A 25,228-nucleotide genomic window follows, 5' to 3' on the forward strand; every position below is an offset into this window, starting at 1 on the left:
TTGGAACTATCAGGAATGGATTTCATCACATTTTGTAAAGCAATATATTCACAATATCCCGTAAGCCGTTCAGTTTAATGAATAAATTTCACTCGAAATTAAGTGTTTCTTTTTCTACACTCGTGCAGAATATGATCATGCAAAATAACAGCTTATAAAATGGGGACAATACAAGTTCTTTTTATTCGTTTTACACTTTTCTGGGATTTTTTTTCATTAAATGGATTTTTGACATACATGTATAAGTTGAGTATATTGTAATTTCCTTTAAATGAGGACTTTCAGTATTAAAACAAGATCCATGGACTCTCTGCACTGATGAAGCATGTCCACGGTAGGCCTATATTTAAGAACTTGGGACCCGTTATTTCGAGACAGAGAGTCCCCTGGACCTTCAATTTTTAAAACCAAGATCCAACGGACTTAAGAATGGAAGGAATCTGTGTTGTATTAACACCGGCCTCCACTTTTAGGAACACAGTGTATAAAGGGTATAAAATTATAATAAATACATTTACAAATCACACAAAGATCATTCTTTAATTTTTACCAAATCATATTTTGCTTGAATAAAATATCTTAAAGTAATTCAAATGGCATATAGGATTAATATACTTAGGCCCGTAGCCAGCAAATTCAAAAGGGGGGGGGGGTTCTTTTTCTGAAAAAGTGGACCTTTTACAATGAAACTTATGTGTTACCCAATATTTTACCCAAAATGGACCTTTTCCTGATAAAGGGGCGGTTCTTTCGAACCCCTCGAACCCCCCCCCCCCCTGGCTACGGGATTGATACTGTACATACAGTAGAATGTTTATGTCTGCTCCATTAATAAATGCGATTAAATTTATCTGTCACGTGCTTGAATTTAACCTGCACGGGGGCTTATTATCACAGTAAAATAACAGTAAAATCGACATTAATTCAGTAATTCTTCTCTTTCCTCTATCCATTAATCTTCATCATCAAAATGAGCTTCTGCTGCTGCTAGAATTATAGCTACCCCTACAGAGCCACAGTCTTCAAGTACATAGAATGTACGTGCCTTTAACAGTATATCTAACATTTATATTTGCAATCCATTCCATTGCTCTAAAAATCATCAGCATGACCACGATCCCCGCTTAGTCCTAAAAACATTTACATTTTGTTAACTGAAAGTCATTTCGTTTGTGCCGTTTCCCCAAGCCTTACTTGGCTAAGATGGCGGTTCACGGGCATTTTAAAATTATTCTGTGACGCTCTCTGTCTCCCAACAGCTCCTGTGTTCTCCTGTATTGGGCTTCCGTATTTGCACTTTACTAACTGCAGGCGGAGTAAATTCATAAGATACACGTGGTGAACTGATCCATATTTCGTTATCTCGGCAGTCGTCGTAGTCTAGTTCTCTCCCATCGCCGTAGTCTGCAACATCATCAAAATACATACCATCGTAATCATCATTGTGGTAATCATCATCATCATCACTATCATCATCATCATCTTCATCTTCGTCGCCATTATCTTCAATAGGATGAAATTTGTCGTTTTCGGCATCGTCCATGCTGTCTACGTCACTGTCGATCAACAAGGTATCAGATTGTGATAGCACTCTTACTCTCTGGACTGCGGGTACAGTGGCATCGCAAACCAAGGGGATCGGTGGGGATTCTTCCCCGTTTACGTCATTCTCGAACATGGTATTAGGATGGGACAGCCCTTTAACTTTCTGGGCTGCAGGCGCAGTGGTACTGCTCAAGGTAGGGCTCGGTGGGGATGCTTCCCCGTTTACGTCATTTTCGAACATGGTATTGGGCTGGAACAGTCGTCTAACTTTCTGGGCTGCAAGGTCAGAAGAACTGCTCAGCGTAGGGCTCGGCGGGGATTCTTCCCCGTTGACGTCACTCTCGAACATGATATTAGAGTGTGACAGCAATCTTGTTGTATGGACCGCAGGGTGAGTAGAACTGCTAAGCGTAGGGCTCGGTGGGAGAGGGGGTACTTCGCCGTTTACGATACTCTCGGTCATTGTGACGTCAACAGTAAGGTGTGACAGTCGTCTAACTTGCTGTGTTCTGGGGATTTCAGAACTGCTCAGCGTAGGACTCGATGGAGGTACTTTCCCATTTGCGTCACTCTCGAACAAGGTATAAGGGTGTGATACTCGTGTAACCATCTGAGCTGTATCACTTCTAACCACGGGACTGGATGTGGATATTTTCCTATAGGTGGCCTCAATTCCGTTATCTGTTTGTGGCTCAGGACTTGTGCCCACAGTCATATATTTTGATGCATTGTGCATCCTGGAAAAATAAATAATGAGTAAGGTTGGGTAAATGTTTTCATAAGCAGGTGTTTTATGAGGCAGAATTTGGTGTTTAACTCATTATATCCTCTTCGTCAATTAAAACAAAGGGTGTTAAGTTTGTCACGTCCTATACTGGATGTTTGAATCATAAGGAAGAATCAGAATTTTATTAACCCAAAACAACCAAAGCTGGACACTTAAAGATAATTAAAATAGGATGCATAATTTATCTTTGATATATACATCTGCAAATGCCTTTGTTTTTAATTGATGAACATGATCACAAAGACTTTCGTTTTCCATTTTGAAAATCTTCAATTTAATTAAAGGACATACATGTAGAAATAAAAAGATACATTTAAACGTTAAAGTTTAGATAAAAACACCTGTGAATAAATATATTTCAGATATCCTACACTAGCTTCTTACATGCAACTGAATTCCCGTTATTGCTCGACATAACAGTATGAAAAGGGAACTTAATCAAGCAATTACCTGACACAAACAGCGGTAGTGATAACAACAATAATGATAATCAGCAGCACGCTTCCACCAATAGCCACGCCCCATATCCAGTACGTTGACTCCGCGTTATATGCAATCAAGATATCAGATGGCGTCGTGGCGTTAACAGCTGGCGTAGTGGCGTTTGAGGCGTTCGTGGCGTTTGTGGCGTTGGAACCAGTAAAGGGCACCACCAAAAATTCAAGCTGTGTTATACTGACATTCCCTAGAAATAAAATGTTATTTGATGACCATGGACTTGCCTTACAAAGAAACATATATATTCTAAAATCCTGATAGCCGACTATTCATATCGACTATGCGATATTTGGCTATTTCATATACAAGTTTGGCCATCTGCCACCACTGAAAGTAAAAACCTCATTTTCGTGTGATATTTGTATACTCTGATTTGCCCCATCACTGTACCTTCAGATGTGGCAAGGAATCAGAGTCTCGTTTGTTTTGCGGAATCGCCCCTCTATAAATAGTATTGCCGTGGATATATTTTCAAATTATTTAATGAAATATTTAAGGTATTTTTTTTAATTTCTTAATTGCTAATAATGGAAATGTATTTTGTAGTGTGTTAGACATTTTAATTGACAAGCACTAGGGTATATCAGAAATCACAAGAACGAATCAATAAAACACACAAAAATCAGTTCATACTTTGGTGTACAAACGGAATACAAGGAAAACGAAAAAAACAGAAACACAATCCCGGGTATGCTGCGTAGAATAGCACACAATGGGAGGAAATGAGACCCGAAGCAAGACAAAACTGGAATGTAACGTTAATGGTAGTCTGATTACATTAGTTACTGCGCCTACCGGTACTGTACTTGCGGTCAGGTATAAACCAGCTGTGGCTAGAGCTGGACTATTGCCGTATTGGTACCTTACCTAGGGCGATCTGAAGGTCTCTCTGTGCGTCATGCATGACGGCAACCAAATCTGCGGCAGGCAGTATGTCCCCAGTGTCTGTGAGCACGTAATAGGCCAGATCTATGGAGGTGGGGTCATCGCTAGATGGTGCTGGGTAACCTGGCACACGCAGAACGAAGTTGTAGCTGAAGGTAAGGGTGGGCGTGGACCTCCTGGTAAACAATAAGCGTCATACCTTCAAATGTTTGTTTTTACTTTTGGTACTCTTACCTGCGCTGAAAGACTGACTTAGAAGTATAACTACAATATATGGTTCTTTTCATTAGATTACGGGCGTTGCGTTGCCCTACGTATTCCACTGTTTTTAAAATACGCCATTTTTATAAATATACTCTATTGATTGATTAATATAATTAACCAATTCTTAATTAAAATTGAAGCTTTTGTATGTACTTCATACAGTCAGCATTCAACGATGCTTTAATTAAGCGCATTATACGTAAGTGCCCACCTTCGTCGCGTTGTCGCCGTTCCTGAGATTAAAGAACAGTTCCCGCCTGCGCAGTAGGTAGTTGCCGCGGAAGCTATCGTTGTAGTAACGGCCGTATCCACGGCAACCGTATACTGTCAAATAGAATCAAAATTAATGCCAGCATTGGATGGATTGCAGTACTCTTCAAAACAAACAAAAAAAATGTACGAGTAATAGAATTCTACAATTATAATGGACAATCGACCGACAACTTATCCGATTTTCAAAGTATAAAAACTACGTGCGTTGGCGCAATACATGTACTTAGTATACAGCAAAAACAAACACTTTAAAAATGCTAAATACCCTGGAAACCTTAACAATTTCCCCATAGTCATCGAGGTCTATACAAAACTGACGAGAGAATAAAAATCCATTTTGGACGACCTCCACCAAAACGGCCACCTTCCTGTAAGGCTTCCTGATTCCCGCAAAGCCTAGCTCTCGTAGAGACACTTATGGATTAAGTATCAAAACTGAGCCCCGTATGTTACTATCAGTTCTAAGATGTAGAGGCAGGGGGAATCTGGCGTGTGTGTAACTGAGAGATGTAGAGATGTAAGAAAAGAGAGAAAATATAAAGATATTGATGAGAGAGCACACGATAAACGAAGTTATTAGACAACGGTTTCATATACTTACGTCAGATATATCCATTTGGGCGGACATTCTAACAGCATTCTCTCTCTCGTCTGTGCTTGGAGTCCTGGTCTCATCGGCGGCCGGCATGACGTTATCGGCCAACTCTGAACAGATCAAATGAAAAAATAATTCCTGCTGTTTTCTGTATTTAATAATCAGAGAGGAAAAATTAACTGTAACTTCAAACTATTGCATGCTTTAAAATTATACATTTTTTGCTGATGGCACTTACGACAGTAGACTTGTTCACCTTGGTATAAACATATTTGTCAAAAAGTATAATATCGAATGCTGGTAGCTATGGAACAATTACGACTAGCCAGTGCGTACTTGCGTTTACACTGGCCCCGATATCCTCGGTGCCTGTACCCCGGTAGGTCAGGTACAGTTTCATCCACCAGGACTGTTAATACACATACTTACGTCTACACTCGCCCCCGATATCCACGGTGCCTGTAGGACAGGTACAGCTATATCCACCAGGACTGTTAATACACAGTTGCGTAGAGTTACACACCGGGGCTAACTGGTTACATTCATCTATGTCTAGAATATGGAAATAGTTTATTTCAATTGAATATTATAAAAATCCTCTTCCGCTTCCACTACACAAAAAATGACTTAATAAGCAAAAATACACGAATTCACTTACCTATTTTTAAATGCAGTTTGAGGAGACATTTTAAAAATCGGGAAATCAATCTACCTTTGCAGATGTAGCCATCAGTTGACATGGTGTAGCCTCCGTTACAAGAACAGTTGTAGGAGCCCACAGTATTCACACACTGCTGGTTACATCTGTTTGCTCCGGTAGAACACTCGTCCTCATCTGGTAATTATAACAGACATAATCACATTGTTGTGGTTTATTAACGTAATTCTAGGAAAAAGGACATATGACAATAATTAATTTTACAGATGTGTCATATTGTCGGCACAGAGCAGTTACGATGATGGCTTAATCTGACGTTTTGTCTTTGCTTTAACACTCATCAATTTTCAAAAGAACTTAGACAATTTGATATCAGATGCCCAGCTCCGGTGCTTTGACGCCATGAATGCCACAGCATAAGCAATAGGAAGACCTACATGTTATTGTCACTCACCGTTACATTGGGTTCCTCCAGTAAGAGTGAAGCCTTTCTTACAACTACAATGATTGGTTCCAGATGAATCTACGTAACACCAGCCGTTCACCAGATCACAGCCGATATTAGTGGTGCAAGCCGTGGTGGCTGGAATAGAATCATATCTTGAATGCTGCGAATTTCAAAACTGTTTTTCGGGCGCTGATTGCTTGTTGTCATTTTTATCAAAATATGTAAAAACACCAAGATTTTGAGCTTAAATCATTTACAATTGGCTTTTTTCTAATACCAGTCGTGACCAACAAACTATTAAATATTACTCACGAGCACAAGTTTTGCCGTCAGCCTGGAGGGAGAATGCGGTGTCACATCCACAGGTGTAGGAACCCTCCGTGTTAATACAGGTCTGGGAGCAGTCACTGGCTGGGACACATTCATTCACATCTGAAATACCGTCATGTTTTAATTGTGTAAAACTAGGATCAACATAATGGAGAATAACCACCGTTTATTAAGAAATCGAAATCAGGCCCCGGATCAAGCATAAGAAAAAGGAAATTAATTTTTTGGAAATAAGGGATACAATCAATACCCTTTTTTCCTTTTCACTAAAATTTAAAGCTAAAGAACATCAGCCGTTGTTATCGTTAAATCTTAACCATAAAAAGCAGAACCTAATTCAAAGCTAGAAATGTTATACTGCTTTGGATTTTCAAATTTAAAAAGCACTCTCGTTGTCTGCATTTTATGTCTCTTTAACCACTGAATGTGCATCACATAGTGAAATGAAACAATACATTGTATGTGCTGAACATTACCAGGGCTCCCAAACTGCCACAGGCGATTACTGCTCTTTCAAGACAACTTTACAGATCTCGAACTTTTTCATCCGTGTTACATATCTCTGCACAGCCGATCAATGATTCAGTACATTTTGTATTCTGTATTCCTACACATACTTATAAACACCCAAAACTCCCCTACTGTACAACATATTGCACGAAAATACATCGATTTTGCATCCGCGTGTTTATTTATTTATTATTTTTTTTTTCATGATGTAGCAAATGGTGGCTGGTCTGTATTTGAACATATTACCGACTTCAAAACCAGAAAACAAAAGTACAGATATATCTTCATGTGTCTCTTACCGTCACAGCGCCCTCCATCGGCCAACTGATAGCCCGTGTTACAAGAGCAAGCGTATGATCCCGGAATGTTGATGCAGATGTGGTCACATTCACTGCCATTGACACATTCGTTTATATCTGGAATTATCAAATTTTACAGCCACCCATTAAATTAATGAAGTGATTGGTTTGTTAATTGACTGACTGATAAAGTTTTAACTACGTTTGAATATCAATCTATGAATTAATTGGTTGATTTGTTTATTTATTGATGAATTAATTGACAGCTATATTACAGGGTATTGTTCTTACCGTCGCATATTTTCCCGTCCCCAGTATAACCTTCAGGACAAGGCCCACACGTGTACCCAGTTATATTACGTGGTGGAGGGTCATTTTGACAACGAACCCCGGGATAACAGGGATCTGCGTTCTCTGCGCATGCGTCGATGTCACTTTCGCAGTACGTCCCCGTGTAACTGTCCGGGCATATACATTCCAAGACGATGAAGCTGTTAAAAGGTAGACATGGGTTAATAATGAAGAGTTCGTCCGATTACAATTTTGACAGAATATAGAGTACATTACGTCAATAGACGACCAAATTCTTAAACATACTGATCGCGGTGTACAATAAGATTGCCCTGTTCTTTTGGTGACGGCGGTATACACGAACTTTGTCCCGAAGCGAAGACGTGTTACATACTTTTTTAAATCTTACCGTTTACCAAGCTCAAGTAACTATTATAGTAGAAGTATCCGCACATGTATATGGAGGCTGAGTTAAATGGAACAATCTGTACCATGTATAACATACCCGGTAGATGGTTTTCAACATTGTTGTTGTCTAAACTTACTATGAAGACGCTTCTTCCAGCTCGGAAGCTGTAAGTGATGTGCAAGTGCCACCGTTTTCACAAGGACAGTATTCTATCACAGGCTGGTAGGTGCTCCTGGCGTCATTGGTGTCCTGAGGAAATACAGAAATGCAGTATTTATGAGCAAACTATGTCGAGCAAATAAGATATTTTGTTAGGAATGTACACCTGATATAAATATTTATTACATGCAGTACCAACCAAAGTGCCCTAGCTATAAATATAACATTTCTGAAAATTACTTCTCTCCAATGGCCTCCCACTTGTCGTAATACATTTTACTGGTCTGTTTGCCCTTCCATCTCTCTGTCTGCTATTTTTAATTATCTATTGCTAATTAAACCTAGAAACAAATAAAATTTAGGTTTATCAGAATAATGAAAATATTAACGAGTACAACGTGAATTTGTGTTAAAATTTCTTTAAAGGTTAACGAAAAGATGTCACCTTTCAAAATTTGTCTGACGCAAAGGAAATCGATTAGCCCTCTCATACACGGACCACGCCACCTATATGTACACGTGTACTGTACCTTTGCTATCAACTTCAAATTTAGCTCCTCCGAGATGGAGTTGATGAGAATGTCCACATTATATTCGTCGCCAGAAACTTGCGATAGGTTGGCAGAAGTGGAGCCATTTGTCTCGAGCTGGCACGTGATAGTGTCACCATTGGCGTCTGACACGTTCGTTGTTATGGTGGTCAATACACCACGATCGACCTTGTGCGATCTTGGCCCTGTGATTTTTGGAGGGAAATTATCTATGCAAAAAAGACAAAAGTACTTGCGAATATTAGCATTTTATTATCAAAGACGGGTTTTTCTAATGCTACTTGGCAAAATAGAGGCCTAAAACAGTTAATAAGAAATTTGGCGCCAAAATTATCTGGAAGAGATCCATATGTTTTAGTACGTGCGTTAAGAGTGGATAGCAGCGTATGTCGGTTTAAAAATGCTACTTCAATTACACAGTATTTCAGGAATTCAATCCGTGGTTTAGTAAGATAGTAATGGCTTCTTAAGCAATCATAAGAATCACTGAACTGATAAACCTTCTCACAACAATTAAAATTGGGAAAACTTAATAGAAAGATTTCGGCCGTGTAGCACAGCCTTGTTTATTCTGACAACATCTGGTGTCGTTGGTGTAGTCTGGCGGAAACTCCCCATAGCGTCTTTTCCATAGCAGTCTTGTTTTTCATTGTCAGGTTTTTACTAGTAACATTATTTAACACCCATACGTTTTGTAGAACGCCACCTTATTACACGGTAGGCTATATATACGACGTAATAAAATGGCGTCATCTCACCTAAGTCTAAGGTAGCTCTGTCACTGGCAATTTTCTCACTGAGAGTTGCCTCGCCAAAACTGAGATCTTCAGTTTGTGCTGTATCAAAGAGGCATGACATATCAGATCCACAGAGGGCTTCAGCTGCCGCTTGAAGAGTAGCGTTAGCGAACGTTATGTTGTCAGTGAACATAGGTGTAAAATCCGGGAAGTTGTAGATCTCGTAGCTCTCGCCAGCCTGGTAGCAGAATATGGTTGTTTCGTTCGTAACTATCCCTGAGGAAAATCATAACTTATAGACAATAAATAACGACGAAATTTATTATGAGAATTTTTTTTATTCGCGAGAAATCTAGAGTACTTCGATCATATTATCACTCATTCCTATCACACAGTGTATTTCGACTATCATAACAATTTATTTTCAAATCCCGTGTTCTGAGGATCTTGATATGTCTGCCAGTACCTGTATGTTATGCATTTTTATGACGCAATTAAATCTCTCCTTTGGCATTTCCTTATGGCCTTAACTTAAAATTCTAACCTTAAATGAAGTTTGTGATGGGCATGTCTACTGTCTACACACAGAAATAATATATTCATGCTTCCTTTCTCTTAATAATCTAGACGAAAATGCAAAAGAATTGTGTCTATCAGTACACCTCAATGCCACTTACACGTCATTCCAAACTGGTGGTATATATCAGCTTCTGACGACGTCTCAGGTATTGGTGCACCGTTGCTAGGCGTGAGGTCATCACTTTTGTCGTTGTTAAACACGCCCATCAGGCCTTTGGTGCGGTTTTCAAAGGTTACAGGAACTGCAAAGCTTATCGATAATGCGCCCTACAGGAAAGTGCACAAAAATATGACTGGTTACCGCGCCGTAACTGATGAACCCCTGTATAATTCATATGATTTTATAAAACTACTACCATAATGAATATCCGTTTTCCTGCGAAATCATTCGCTGAAAAAAGGATGTCTAAATGATAGTCAACAAAATATAATAAATTTATTACAGACCCTAGCTACAGATAGTGGGAATGCATGTGTTTAAACAGTAGCTAGTTAACGCAAGTCACCACAAGGGAAAAAAACATTTCCAGTCGTTACATATTTAATTTTAATCATTAATTTCAGAGCTACTACACAGACACGTGTCCTGTACAAATACACGTTCGACAACATTGTTAGCATTCTAACGATACCTTAAGAGCTTTCGTAGATACGGTGATTCCGTTTTCATACGTTACTTGAAACGAATTATTCTCCGGACGGGAGAGAAGCACTGTATCAGACAGCAAAGAATGTGTGCTGGTATCGTTGGTAAAGTTTCCAATGTCAATCATGGTGCAGTTTATAAAAACCTCCAGTTCTTCCTCAGTACCGTTTTTCAGGTTCACCTGAGTGAGACTGTGATTGACAAGCTGTATTGCAACACTGGAGAAGACCGTAGCCTTTGAGGTGTCTGAAATGGATGCAGTGGGAATCACCAGAGGTAACCAAAAACAAAGTGCTGCTTGGAACCATATGAGACTGGGGAGTGTGCGAGAATCCCTGTGAGACAGGGGTCAAATTTATAGCCTTCTTACAAAGAAACACCCGAACATATCTTGAAATTGTGTGCAATAATTTGAGACAACCATAAATATACAGGTACACTGTATATGTATCCGTGGCTATATTTAGTCAGTTTTTTCGCTGCCAAAACAGACCTAACTAGTCTGACATTATCTCAGACCACATGCAATCTCCCCCACAAACCCAGTGAAATCTCATTTGGATGTCAGCTAATAAATTTTCGAGACTTTGGACTCTCTCGAGTAACTCCCGTTAATACACATCAAGGGTGTCACGTATGACGTCTCACAAAGTTGACAATGTACCTGACACCTTTCTCGTCCGTGCCTGAACTTGCATCTCTCCGCTATCGACGTCCAGTAATGTAAACTCTCCCAGGCCGTTAAAGGTGTAGTTTAGTCCGTCCAAAGTAACGAGGTGAGGGTCTCCGCGATTGGTTCCTGCAAAGATATGACGTAACGACCAGAAATAAATTGTGACATCACACAATTGTGGCCTCAGCTTCAGTGTGGCGTGCGGGACAAAGTTTGGCGCACTCCCATATGTCACCTACAGAATGACCTAGGGTAAAGATAGTTACCCCCTAACAGCTTTACTAGGCGTGACAGTCATTTAAGCCGGTTGAGTTGATAGTAATTTAGTGAGACTCCCCAGGGGGATGGATCGATCCAAATATCTGTGGGAATGGTCCCTATGACTTAAGGAGTGGATTTTTCAATTATTGAACATTGTTCTTCCAGTGTTCTTTAACATAGGTCCTATTTTCTCAATGACATAAGAGATAATCCTGAATAATCCTGCACATGTCGTATCTAAGACATATGTCGTCACGATCCGATCAGAAAGAAATTGTAACATCACAAAAACGTATTGAAAAAATAAGAAAACATTGATCTCACTTTCCCCAAATAATAAAAAAAGTTATGTGTAAAAAAAACCAACTGGCCAGAGAATGCGTTATTGTGATTACTTGAAGGCAACCTTTTGTACATATCTACTGTTACTGCCACTGAAACGTGTCTTAAGAACCATGCATTCCCAAAACGGCATCGTACTAGCAGGATCGATCTAAATCCGAGGGGATTCTCGCTAAATTACATTCAGTTTAAGTGTGCACATAATGGAAAATTTAGCATGAAAATGGACCACGTTACGATGAAACAATATCAGAAAGACTCTCACGCCATCGTGGCGGATTGTATCCCTCGCAGTCGCTGGATGGTAGAAGAACGTAGAAAAGTTGGCACATGTTGGAACTCTCTATGCAGCATTTCTGATACCCGTATTCCTCTGAATTTGGTCTCTGCAAAAATTGAATGAAAGAGGTGCAATGGGATACTTGTACTCAGCAAGTTACTGTAACAATCATTATAGTCTAAAATTTTTAAGTTATATATATGTTCTGCAAACAAGGATTAATTAAAAGGTGGGCAAAATTTGTGACTGAAGTCGGAGAAAACATTTTAATGAAACTTTTATTCAATTATCAGTGTAAACAATTTACCAAAGTATGAGGCACTTAGAGGCATTAGATTTATAATCGCAAGTATTAATTAACTCATACTGTTCACATCCAGATTCACACTATGTTTGAGGTTGTGTGTTACTACAAGTAGTACCTCTAGTTGTCTTATTATTTACCTAATGAAACCCAGGAAGATGAATTGTTTTTCACTTTTACGGAATGACAGCATAAATTACTAAATATAAATAAATAAATAAAAACTACCTAATGGGTCAGCTGGTATCATCTGTACAAAATAAATAAATAAATAAATAAGTAAATAAATAAATAAATAAATACTACCTAATGGGTCAGCTGGTATCATGTGCTACAGATTTTTTTTTTTTTTTTTACATTAAAATCACATACAGAGGGTATACTCACTGTGTCGTCCACCACATGTCCTCCATTTGGACTACCGACCAGGAGAGAACCATAAGATTGCCACCAATATGAGTAACAACATCTCCGCCTCAAATTATTTATCCGGAAAGCAGTTCGGAAGCATATTTTATCTCTAGTATAGTCCTGGATGCTCAACTTGAAACGAAACCTGGGGACAGAATCACCAATTGAAAAAAGTGACAATACCATATAGCCTATAATATAACTAATGGTGGAGAGGAACATGTCCATTCCAAGCTTAAAATGTCCACACTAAATTATACCTTAAGTTACACATTCTTTCTTTCAAAAGGGTAATTAAATAGCGTTAAGCAGCTTCGGTAGGCGTGACGGACATCTAAGCCACTTAAGCAGAAAGCAATTTAGCGAGAAACCACTAGGGATGGATCGATCCTGTTAGATCGACCTAGGAATGGTAACCCAGTTTTAAAGTTCTATGGTCAGTCGAGAAACTGTTTGGTCCATGATGTTTTTGATGCTGCTTTGCAAGGGGGCTTGCCAGACAATTAAGCTGATTACAATGATTGCGCCTTTGCGAGAATCCCCGCTGGGACAGATCTATCCTGCTAGCATGATAAGGTAATGGGAACGTAGGGTAGTATTCCTTTAAATTTTCGTCCATACAGTAGAATATCTAAAAATGCCAGGGCTTGTTTGTTTCATTTACCTTCAAAATAAGGAACCACAAATGGTTTCTGTCCTTACCATAAGTCCCGCCAGGCTTGGTTCATGCTGCATGGACATGGCTCCAAATTAACCATACTGAGTTTCTCCGAGTAATGTGCATATTCTTTCTTTGCCCATTGATAGCATTGCAAAGGAGCTGTTCCCTGACCACTGTTTTCTTCCAGGCGAAACATCCAGATACCTGCCTCACCTGAAGAAAAAATATATCCCTCAGTAATACGAGTAACTTCCTGTCTGACATCGAGGAAAAATAACGTGCAACATTATGATAACCTACTATTTATTTTGAGTAATTTATGAAAAAATTCCAAATAAGAAGCGATTAAAAATGTGTCGACATTCATTGATCGAATGTTCATTTTAATTTTAAGGGAATAGGCATGTAAGCAGGGGTTCAAGGGGGGTACAAAATGAACGCTCTTTGGGCTGGAAAAGGTCCATTCTTTAATCTACTGTAAGTTTTATGCCTTTTTTCAAAGTGGTAAACTAAGGGGTAAAAAGCTCACACTAGTAATAGAATGCCATTTGAAATTGTTGACTAAAGACCTGGAGAAATAATGTTGTAAATTGTTGCCTAGAAACCTGAAAGTACTCGTCATCTCTTTTTTTTCTTTATTTTCCAGTTTTTGGATCAAATTATGTGGCAATCTTTTGTACCGGTATTTCCCACAACTGTATCCAAGTCCGCCATGACGCTTTTCCCAGTAGTTTGCATATTGTAGTAGGTGTTCTGGCGGTCATCACTTCCGTCCCCCGCGCTGTATCCCGCCACTGGCATCCCGTACCGTATGGAGGAGGACACAAATTTTTCAAAGATGGCCTTGGTGTAATCTGTAAGAATGAGAAGTCTTTCATGAATGGGTCAAGCAAAAACTGTCTTATCTTACTAAGAGTGCTCAGCGTTTGACTGTCACAAAAACACAAAGCCTTGTAATACTCGACATAACTTTAAATTCTGCATGAATATATGGCCAAATACGAGGAAATAACATCCGGGACGCCGTACAGAGCTTTAGGAAAAATGGCGCGAAACGCGCAGCTTTAGCAAAAATCGTAAATATTTTCATATTTATCACAGGACCCAAATCTTGGAAGTAATGATGGAAAACAAACAGCGAGGTTAAGTTGTTTCCCGTTTTGGACCGTGTGAGCGGTGTGACCTGACCTCCCTACTTTAACGATTATTCAGCTCATAATTCAAAACAAAAAGATGACCCAACTTTGATGTGAATGCTCGTTCAATACTCACCTTCGTAAAACCAGTTTATATCTGGATATATGAACTTGACAAAGGCAAACTGGCCGTCAGTCATCAGGACGGCTTGGAAGTTATTGACCTGGGAAGAAAATGTATGCAGTGAAAAATGAGCGCATGGTTTGTGAATTGCATCAAGTGTAGAAGAGTGATGATAATATAACTATTCATATTTGCTTACTTTCTTTCCTTTTTATTTTCGGAGAGGCTTTTGAGCTGTAGGATAAGTAGTGTATGAACGCCGTCAGTAAGGACAATGCAAATTGAACAAAATGAAATATTATCAAACTATAATAATCAGCAGCTTATTAGAAAATCACAATCACAAAGTTTTCGTGAATTTTTAATTATTTGCCAGAGATACAAGGACCTCTGACATTAGCCTTCGTATATCACCACACGTTTGTTATGCGCTGAAGTTTTACTGCATATTGTATTTTCAACATTTTATATTCAAAATGTGCAGTAAAATGTTAAGTAATACAGTAAACCATTTCTTGAAATTCTAAAAACGACAGCATCATAGGATCTTCAAACACATTTTTGACCAGTTGTACATAATATAACTCCGCAAGCCCTGTGATAACATCACCATAGTGGTTGATCTTATCCCACCGTTTACCCGCCCATCACCATGGTAACCAAGTCAAGCGTGCCATAGTAAACAGTGGGAATTGTTAGAAACACTGCCTGCAGGTACTGTACAGGTACTATATAGTCAAGGCATCACAACTGAATAGCACTACATTCGGATGAAATATTATAATTCTCTTACCGGCATATTCTGTACCCTGGTGGAGCCGCAGTAAGATCGGTAACGATAATAATAATAATAGTACCAGCGCCAGCGGTAGCAGTCGCTGACGTAAGGCGGGAGGTTGGTCCACGTGACCACCATTACCCAGGTGGGGGCGAATTCTGGAAGAAGGAAAATGAGTGTATATGACGTCAGCTGATTTATATTATGTTTTCTTAAATTTAAAAATTTTGCAAAATTTGAATTTTTGGAAGGAATGATAATATTACAAACAGATTTGGATTTGGGAAAGCCGCGCGTTTATGATCTGAGATAGAGATAGCTAGAGCCAATATCGAAAAGGAAAGTGAATATTCCTCCAACCGTACTTAGAAATATGTGCACTTGACTTAACTTCAATATTTGTGTTAAAAACAATTGAAATATTAGTTATCATTCTACCCATTTGTAATTCAATCACCTGTGAGTGGTTGCTTATATATTTGGGTGTAATGTTTAACATCGGCCGTAGCTCGGGCAATGATGGCTTCTGTCCCAGCCTTCCCGTCATTCATCTCATACACTTGATAATACACCAGCTGAAATGATGGAAATATCTCAACGGGCAACCTGTTATCATTTCTATTCCTTCACAAAAGCAATGAGTTTTCAGTGCCGGTGGAAGCACTTTTGAAGAGGGGGGTTAATAACTTCAAATAATTAGAGGCGGAGAATGGAACAAGGCAAAAGTATGTTCTTGAAGTTGAAGATCAGTTCACATTATTATTACTATAATTGTCATAATTATGATAAATATTATTATTATTATTGTTGTTGTTGTTTTTATTATAATTATCATTATTATTTAAATATCAACGATTATAAAAGAGTTACCGTCTTATTCCTATTCACACTGAATCGTGAAAATAAAGTGGCGTCACTGCGGCCCCAAAACGGTGCGATCTGAGCATAGCGGTTCATCCAGTAACGTGTGCCAAAGCGCCACGGCATGCGAAGTTTCCATTCGTGTTTGAACTGTAGAACGCCATTGTTGCAGATCTGAAGGAAAAAAGAAGATGTACTTGGATATTTTCATAAATATAAATAATAATTCATTCATAAAATAAATACCAGATTTCAGAAATATTTGTCTCCGCATTACTTTAAAATCACAGAGATGAAATTTTAGTGCATCAATATTTTAGGCTCATACATGTGTTTTGGCTCTGACATATGAAAACTACCAAACGAAAACCCACTTGAGACGGTTTCACATGCATTATCAGATTATCAACTTCAAATACGTAGGTTACAAACTCCTTTGAAAAAAAAAAGAAATAAAAGTATGAGTTTTAAGAGAAAGACTTATGCGTTATTTTTCTTATTGGATGTTTGGCGCCAAAAAATAATGTCAATCTTTTAATTCCATTAATTCGAATAAATGATGCCTCCGATGCATTTAACGTGTTCGAGTACTATATTTGCGTTAGTTAAAAGTATCGCGGAGCTTACTAGAAATTCAGCAATAAGAAATTATTTTTCAACATTTTAAGGAATCTTGCATCATTATATCCAAATTCTTCTCAGGGCACAGTGCGTGGTTCAAAATGTCGCCATGAGAAAGTAACACATAAAACGGCCAGCAACTAACGGTTTCTGCTGTCTAGCCGTCTAAGTACTGTATTAACGAGTGGTCGATACCAAAATGGACAATTATTTTACTTACATGAACGTTGTAATGTCGTCCGTTGAAGAAGGGAAACCCTGCCCTGAGTAACTTCACCCTTAGGCAGACATCATCATAGTTCCGCCACCTTCTATTAATCCAAGACAAGTCCAACCGGTTCAAGTCGTCCTGTGTATTGTTGTCCCCAGCGTTTTTTCCAAAGGGGTACAGCCGTGTGTCTTCCCACCATTCGATTTCTGACAATAAAACTCTCAGATAAAAAGGAATTACAGTCTCAGCAATCATAGTATAATATCAAAGCGTTATACTAGACACTAACCTACGATCCAAATTTTTAAGAGTTGGGATTAATCGAAGTTCTTTTTCTCTCCTGATGACTGTCTAATTCAACTATCTCTGCTTGTACATAAAATAACATTATACCTTAATCACCCTAGGGGCTGATAAATTCTTTTTATATTTATAGATTTTATTTGCATTCTACAATACTGAAAGCATTCATTCCAAATATTCAGAACCATTATTGTGGTCGACCGGAATGTTTGTATTTGACCAGAACCTTCAAAGAGCATTAATTCTAAGCGGAAAAATATGTACTGGCATCCCAAGTGTACTGGTATAATACATGCACTATGATTTTACTCTTAATATTTTATCACATTCCAGCCACATTTAAAAGGAGCATGATTACTAATATTTCAACTGATAAAAGGAGCTAGGGCACAAAACTATTGGGTCCGACCACAAGATTTAACCATAATTTTCTGAGCGGCTTGATCATTCTTTGTTCACTAATCTGACATCCACCCATTTTAAAAAACTCACGGTAGACGAACGTGACATTTGTGTCCTTTTATAAAGCATGCACGATTGGCATTTCTTCATCTACTTACCTCGACAAGTGTGACGGTCGGCTGACAGCGTGAAACCAGCGTCGTTACATTCACACTTGTAGGAGCCGTAGGTGTTAATGCAAACGTCACCACAACCACCGTTATTGACAGCGCATTCGTTTATATCTGCAATATACAGTATCAAAATATTGTCAATGTGACTTCATATCGAACATTTCTTTTCAGATGTTCAAGAGTGAATATGTCCCCAAAGTCGGTGAGTATAACTTTGCATCAGATTTTGCGTGTTTTGGAACTGACAAAATTATGGGACGTTTTGTTCTTTTCTTCAAACTTACTGTGGGACCAGGGCGGTCAAGACTAACGCTTTGGATTATCTGCACCCTTCTTTACTCATGACGGTCGTTATTCGAATATTGCAATTGTACTTATTTATATCTGTATGCAGGTATGCAGTAGGATCATTAATCAAAATTTTGTTTCCACAACAGACAGAAAGCCCTTTTAAGCCCTCCTAATGCATAAAACTATGAAATTGTTGGAAAGAAAGTGTTCCAGCAACAAAAGAAGACCCATTTTCTGTACAAATAATAATGAATTAAGTATAAACTAGGTATGAAACCAGGCTAATATAAGCTAGACATCTTATTTAAAAACCTTCACAGCAAATGAAAGTGGCTTTTAAGGTTCACAGTGACTCGATCGATCCTTGGTCACAACTGTTGCAAAGGGAAAAAAATACTGAGAGCCATTCATTTGAAAAACAATGGTCATCAAAGTTAGCTTAAGTAATACATGAAGTTCACGGTATAGACGTACGTGACATATGTGTCCGTTTATAAAGCATATACAATTGCCATTCCTTCATCTACTTACCTCGACAAGTGTGACGGTTGGCTGACAGAGTAAAACCAGGGTCCCTACATTCACAGTAGTAGGAGCCGTGGGTGTTAATGCAAGTGTCCCTACACCCGTCGTTTTCGAGAGCGCATTCATCTATATCTGCAATATACAGGATGAAAAATGTTGCAAACATAGGAAAAAATATCATAAAAACACTTTCCAAATTTTAACGAATATGCAGAATGTGGCTCGGTTACCAAACGGATTATTTTTTTTTTTTCGAGAGAGAAAGAGAGAGAGAGAGCTACTCGAGCAATTTGATTTTGTTTTTCAAAAGGTAACCATATGCTAAACTTGGTGCTTTTATCCTCCGTGTCACGATTTTTTCATTAAGCCACCTCACTTAAATCATTATAATTTTACAAACAAAACTTATTTGAGAGTCCGTTAGAGCGTCCTGACTGGCAGTTTGTACTGCACGTTCTCTTCCCTAATCAGCTCCCAATTGCGATTAACAATTTTTGAGTACATTCAAATCACAGTTAAACTCCACTGGCAGACGTAGTATGCCGAGAGGTAAATTACGTTAAAAGGGCAAGGAGTACATTACCTTTACAACTTATCGTTTTGTAGTCATATCGGTATCCATATGGACACACTGGTCTGTTACAGTCAAAGCAGGGGGGAACCTCTGATAGATAATTAAATTTTACTTTAATGTTTATGTTCATTTGATTATATGTTTTATTTATAATATCATTATTCATAATTCCACATATATACTCATTGGTAAAAAGGGTCCAGCTGCGTTTCATGACACATTACCAACAGATCTGGGGGAAGGCATTTTTGTTCTTTTGATTTTGGCTAATATGTATATCTTAAAAGCAGTAACATTTATGTTATTCTATCTGATAAGGGAAAGATTAATATAACTTTGCATTACAAAATGTCTTACCAAAACAATAGGATTGTGGGCATGCCACCGTCGGACTTAGATAGTAGACCGTAAATAGTGAGCAATTCTTGATTTGCACTGGCAGCAAAGAGTCACAGCAGCTGTCAGGAGACCCAACACATGCTTCTAATGATACCATGGTACCCGCTGGTATAGACGTGTTGGCTGAAACGAAAAAATGCAGGAAACATTTTTAAGATATATAGAGAAAATTAGAGATCCTTCCGCATACACCACAAAAACAAAAAAAAAAAGAGTTAAAAGATTCTTAAACAAAAGATTAATAAGTCTTTCATTAAGAATGAAAATACAAAAAAGAATGGGATTTGAAAGTGTTTCATTTATAAATTCGTGGTGAATACAGCTCCTATAGCTTTTACTTTCAGATTTGTAGGGAAGTTCCTAATTGATTCTTTGACTGAATCTTATAATGTCAAGATACACGTCTATCTGTGAACTTTTTTTGTGTGAACAGGGTATTTGGTGATTTGCTTCCCTCACTGAAAATAACTACTGTGATCATTTCTACTTCACTGATACTCACTTGTATTCACCCAAACAGGTCCAGTGGTCCCACAAGCCGGTGACCCAGGACAGGCTGTAGGCATATGAAAAATGGCGGAGTGACCTATCTTATACCAGGTCCTCAGCAGTGTAGAGTCACATTTAGGTTCTGCGGTGAAGTTCGTATTATTTGTGCTCCTCTCAAAACCCACCGCGAGTTCCCTTGTGATTTGACAGGGGTCAAAGGCTGAATAATAAACAAGACCAGAAAAATATGATAAGTTGGTGAACAAGTGGGTCCAACACTTATATTGAGGATCTTGGATTTTTTCCATTACATTGGCGACATGACATCGCAGTTCGAGTCGTAAATTCGGCGTTCGCGATCACTAACCCGAGGCTCGGGATCACGTACGGCAAATTGGTTTATAACTTTTAAGGCCCGAGTTCGCATTGCGGCGATCGTGACTTACTTTCGTTACAGGTAGGTCCGTGGTAAGGCGGCTGGCATTTGCAGGTGTCGGGAGCTATACATTCACCGTTATTCTCACACCCCGCTGTACAAACGGCTAAAACACAAATTCAGCTATCGGAATAATTTATCTAACATTTCAAATGAAAAATAAAGAAAAGGGACAAACTAGTTACCGTTCATCTGAGGACACCATTTTAATAAAAACACACATGTATTTTGGTTTTGTTAATATATTAGGACACATTCATGCCTAATTCAGGCAGCGTTACCAGTTCCGCTTACTTTAAAATATTCTATAAATGTTCTTAATGCATATAACTTCGTTATTTAAGTTTTTTTTTCGAATAATATTACAAACAAACCAAGAGTTTTAACTGAGTTTTTATAACTTAATTCTACAGAAGAATATGTCACATCGACTCACGTATGTCGCAGCTACTAGTGTTTGTGGCGTTGTCTCCTGCAGACCACCCCTCACAGCAGTACTCTACTGTCACATTGAGCGCGACATATTCTAGGCTGTATGTACTGCAGGAGTAGTATCTGGAAAGACAACACAACGATGTGTTTCTTGCAGGTCAAAATATTAGGCTGCGTTCACATGAAAAATCTCAATTCTAAAAACCTAAAACTCCATTGGCGGTATCTAGTGATCACGGTCTGTGCCCTGAATACCCCGCGGTGTAATTAACTAGCAGAGCAAGCGAGTTACTTCCAAAGCTGTAATTAAATCTCGGTTGCGCTCAGAGGAAATTCTGATACCTGGACGCATGTGCAGAGAGAAAGAAAATGACGGTCGCGGTTGCTTTGAAAAATGTGTTTGTCGATTTTCTGCAACAACAAGACGAAGAAGATAAGGTCCATATACACACGACAGATATGAGTGCAAACTGACGAAATCCACAGTTTAGAGATACAACTGCGCGTCCAGGCGTCAGAATCTCCTCCGGGCGCAGCCGAGATTTAATTACAGCTTTGGAAACGACTCGCTCGCGCTGCTAGTTAATTACGCCGCGGGGTATTCAGGGCACAGACCATGATCAGTAAATACCGCCAATGGATTTTTAGGTTTTTAGAATTTAGAATTTTCATGTCAACGCAGCCCTAAATCAGTTATTCAGCGTCAATGTCCAGAGCTGGCTTAAATGTTGGTAATTTTGAAAACATGGAGATAAAAAAAACGTTTTTAATGGTTGTATGATGACTCAAAATCAGCCAAGTATTTTTATTCGCTTCATTGATGAATTCAATGAAAGACTTGGACCCTGTTCATGACGGGCGTTTTGAACTAACCGACGTTTAAATCTAGCGCTTAACTTATACAACCGTGTGTCAAAAACAGCGTTTTGCACTAAGAGTTAAATCTCCTAAGTGGTCGGTTAATGTTAGTTCGAAAGGGAAGTCTAGGTTTCTTAAACTTTGATTAAATATGAAAAATCTCCTGAGGCTGGTTAGGAATCTTCAAAAATTCAGGTCTGATTAAGAAGCAGGGAGAATTTCAGAAGAAATGATTCACTTCTGTCAGAGCAAATGATTAGGAAAGTTCCATAAGCTACAATCATTTTGAAAAGATTATGTGAAAATTTTAATAATTAAAAAAAAAGATTCATAAATGCGATTTAATTCTTTGTTTTCATTATTCAATTTGGATAAATCGAAGACAAATAATTTGGAAAGTATATTTCATATGTTAAGTCTGTAAGTATTTAAATAATAATAATTGTCCGGTTAAAGCATGTGTAAATATATATTTGCTGCAGCCCGCACGCAACTTGTTAGTTTACTTAATATTACTTCAACGTAGTGCTGTTGTATTGTGTTTATTTACAAACCTGTTTAGCGCGTTGTGAAAACGGTGATAATTTTTAGCTCTTCTTGCAGCGAGTCTATGTACGTTTTAATGTTTTTGTTCCTCCTAAAAGAGTCTCCATTTTGAATTGAGTATTGATTTCAGGAGAGCAAACCGCAGTGGAGGTGAATCAATACATCCATTTGTGCATTCAGTTATGTAAAGTGAAGTCGAACAAAAAAGCGTTGCTACCTTTAAGCCTACAGCTTGGGGCTTGTATACAGACCCATATTCTTACGTGCGCGTAAGATTTAAAGAGATTTTGTGGAAATCTTTAATAAGGTTAAAAAGTACCGGCAAGTGGTCCTTCGATTTTTTTATTACAAGATTATTCATTTTGGTCTATCAACGTCTCATGATCCCCCTAATTTTTGTCCAATGTTTGTGGAGTTTGTAATATACATGAAGGACTATGTTCATGTTTATCAGGGGCGCTAAAAATAAGTTTTCATTATCTGGTTTCGTTTCTCATAAATGATTCTGGAAACTTATAACTAGTGTCGTATTCAAAAACTATTTTTGAGACTAGAAACAAGTGCGGTTTTTCAAAAAAAAATAATAATCTGGTAACTAAAAATTAGCAGTGCTCAGTCATTTAATTAAGCGGCAAAATACCTATCACATCTGCTCCATCCCAAGAATCCACATGATCTGTAATATCTACAATATCGATAATATTGTGCACTTCTTGTGAAGTTCCTCTCTTCTGTTCTGTTGCAAACATGTCTGAAAAATAATGGGAAAAAATCTGTATTCTGTCTAGTGTACAATGTACATTGGAGTTTCAAAAATGTGAGACGTGTTAGGAAAATAATAAAGAAATGAGAAGGTAGTTCGTCATAAATGTTATTTAATTAAATCAAACTTGACTGAATGATTAAAGAAAAAATATGTCTGAAAATCTTTAAAATGTGCAAAACCTGTGTTAAGAATCATGTAGAACTAGTGTTTGCAGAAGCAATCTTATCTCATTCAAACGACATTTTTCTTGTATTTGGAATATGTCTTTTTTGTTATCAACAAAATTGTCTTAAGTATGCCATGCTTGACACTTCATCAGAAATATAAAGGCATTCGATATCAGGCATTGAAATGGCAACATATGAGAATAATTTAACATGAACTTCGAGTTTAAATGCTGTATTTTGAAAGCATCATTAAGGGTCATTTAAAATTTGACACCAAGTCAATCAGAAGGTTCTCTAAATTTGTTTCGTCTTGGGCGGATAAAACGTTAATAACGTTCAAGCATTTAATTCTCCCCCTTTGGCAGTGAGCTGCATTGAAGAAGAACTTACTTGCTTGACACTAAGGCTCTGTTCACATGAAAAATCTATGTTCTAAAATTCTAAAAATCTATTTGCGGTATCTTGTGATCACGGTCTGTGCTCTGAATACCCCGCGGCGTAATTACTGGCAGCGCCGAGAATTAATAACAACTTTGGAAGTAACTGGCTCGCTCTGCCCGTAATTACGCAGTGGGGTATTCAGGACACAGATCGTGATCACAAGACACCGCAAATAGATTTTTTAGATTTTTAGAAAATAGATTTTTCATGTGAGCGGTCCCTAAGCATGCAGACCCGGGAATCTATTCAGTGTCTAATAGGGAATTAAGCAACAAGCTATTGAGTGGGTGGCCATATTTGATCCGCGGATCTGTTAGTGACACTAAGCTGTTCGGAATGGGCTTAATGTCGAACAACTTTGTCGAAGGCGTCGGAGCACTATTGACATGCTAGCTGGGCCGGAGGTCTTCCTGCATGTTCTACTTACCCTGTTAATCCACTGGACACTCCAAAATATGACAGAAGGACCGTGGTAAAAATCCCTGTCACAGCGAGAATTATCCGCAGTGGCATTTTAGTGCCACAAATCAGTCTAAATTAAATGATAAAAAATCTGTTTGAAGATCGTTGTTCTTGCTACGTTAGTTGTGTCTCTCACATGCTGTCTGGTGAATAATAATGACACCACTACATCCACTACAGCTTAATTTAAAAATTGTGGAAAGCAGACCTTACTGGGCGAAACCTCAGGCTTTCCTCACCTTTTGGAAAGATATCAAAAATATCAGCGCCGCACAAAACAGCACCGAATACGGGACGTCTGCGATTTCACAATAACAAATACGGTGCAGCACATTTGTTGTGGTAGAAAACCTTTACAAAACGCGTTCATTCTTCACCGCAAACAAAGGTGCTTTTATAACTCCAAAAATGATCTGCATGATGTTGGCTTTACTTAAATCTAACAATAAGTTCGTTTCATACGGGACGGAAAAAAACAACAACAATATTAACTTAATAAAAAGGCGCATTTTGGGGCGTATGTACAAGATGTATATAGAACATACGTGTATATTTTAACTCAATCAAGTTCGTTTCCGTACAATTCAAAGCCCTTTGAACTCAAGCGAGAAGGCATACGCGTTTTCAAAATGGCGAATGTTATTTACCAAATGTAGGTGAATTCAAGGAGTTATAACTCCTTGGTGAATTTTTATTCAAATGAGTGAATGAGGGTAGTTAAGAAGAAGGATACATGTAAGAAAGATGGGTGTCGGACGTACGAAAAATGAGAGAGAGACAGAGAGAGGAAAAAATCATACACTAATTATATAAAGCAGCTTTAAATAAAACAAAGAA

At 38.3% G+C, this 25,228-nt stretch overlaps 1 protein-coding gene across 1 annotated transcript; it reads right to left on the bottom strand.

Annotated features, from left to right (window-relative positions):
• Window positions 1–521: 521 nt before the first annotated feature.
• LOC106163441 (uncharacterized) lies at window positions 522–24,701 on the bottom strand. Its single transcript, XM_086996487.1, has 35 exons — window positions 24,357–24,701; window positions 23,196–23,306; window positions 21,156–21,274; window positions 20,730–20,825; window positions 20,297–20,503; window positions 19,753–19,917; window positions 19,405–19,485; window positions 18,828–18,953; window positions 17,991–18,116; window positions 17,137–17,333; window positions 16,305–16,469; window positions 15,892–16,009; window positions 15,450–15,592; window positions 14,669–14,756; window positions 14,077–14,250; window positions 13,438–13,609; window positions 12,712–12,880; window positions 12,006–12,126; window positions 11,129–11,263; window positions 10,451–10,710; window positions 9,917–10,085; window positions 9,261–9,515; window positions 8,482–8,711; window positions 7,929–8,041; window positions 7,384–7,583; window positions 7,093–7,209; window positions 6,266–6,385; window positions 5,960–6,088; window positions 5,560–5,682; window positions 5,277–5,399; window positions 4,854–4,957; window positions 4,191–4,303; window positions 3,698–3,891; window positions 2,783–3,017; window positions 522–2,282 (listed from the first exon to the last, which is right to left on the bottom strand). Exons 1-35 carry the CDS (start codon window positions 24,440–24,442, stop codon window positions 1,229–1,231), a joined length of 6,138 nt encoding a protein of 2,045 aa, XP_086852613.1. The 5' UTR covers window positions 24,443–24,701; the 3' UTR covers window positions 522–1,228.
• Window positions 24,702–25,228: the final 527 nt, after the last annotated feature.

This window comes from Lingula anatina, chromosome 10 (genome assembly GCF_051362555.1).
Source record: "Lingula anatina isolate TDL-2025a chromosome 10, LinAna3.0, whole genome shotgun sequence".
NCBI classification, from domain to species: Eukaryota; Metazoa; Brachiopoda; class Lingulata; order Lingulida; family Lingulidae; genus Lingula; species Lingula anatina.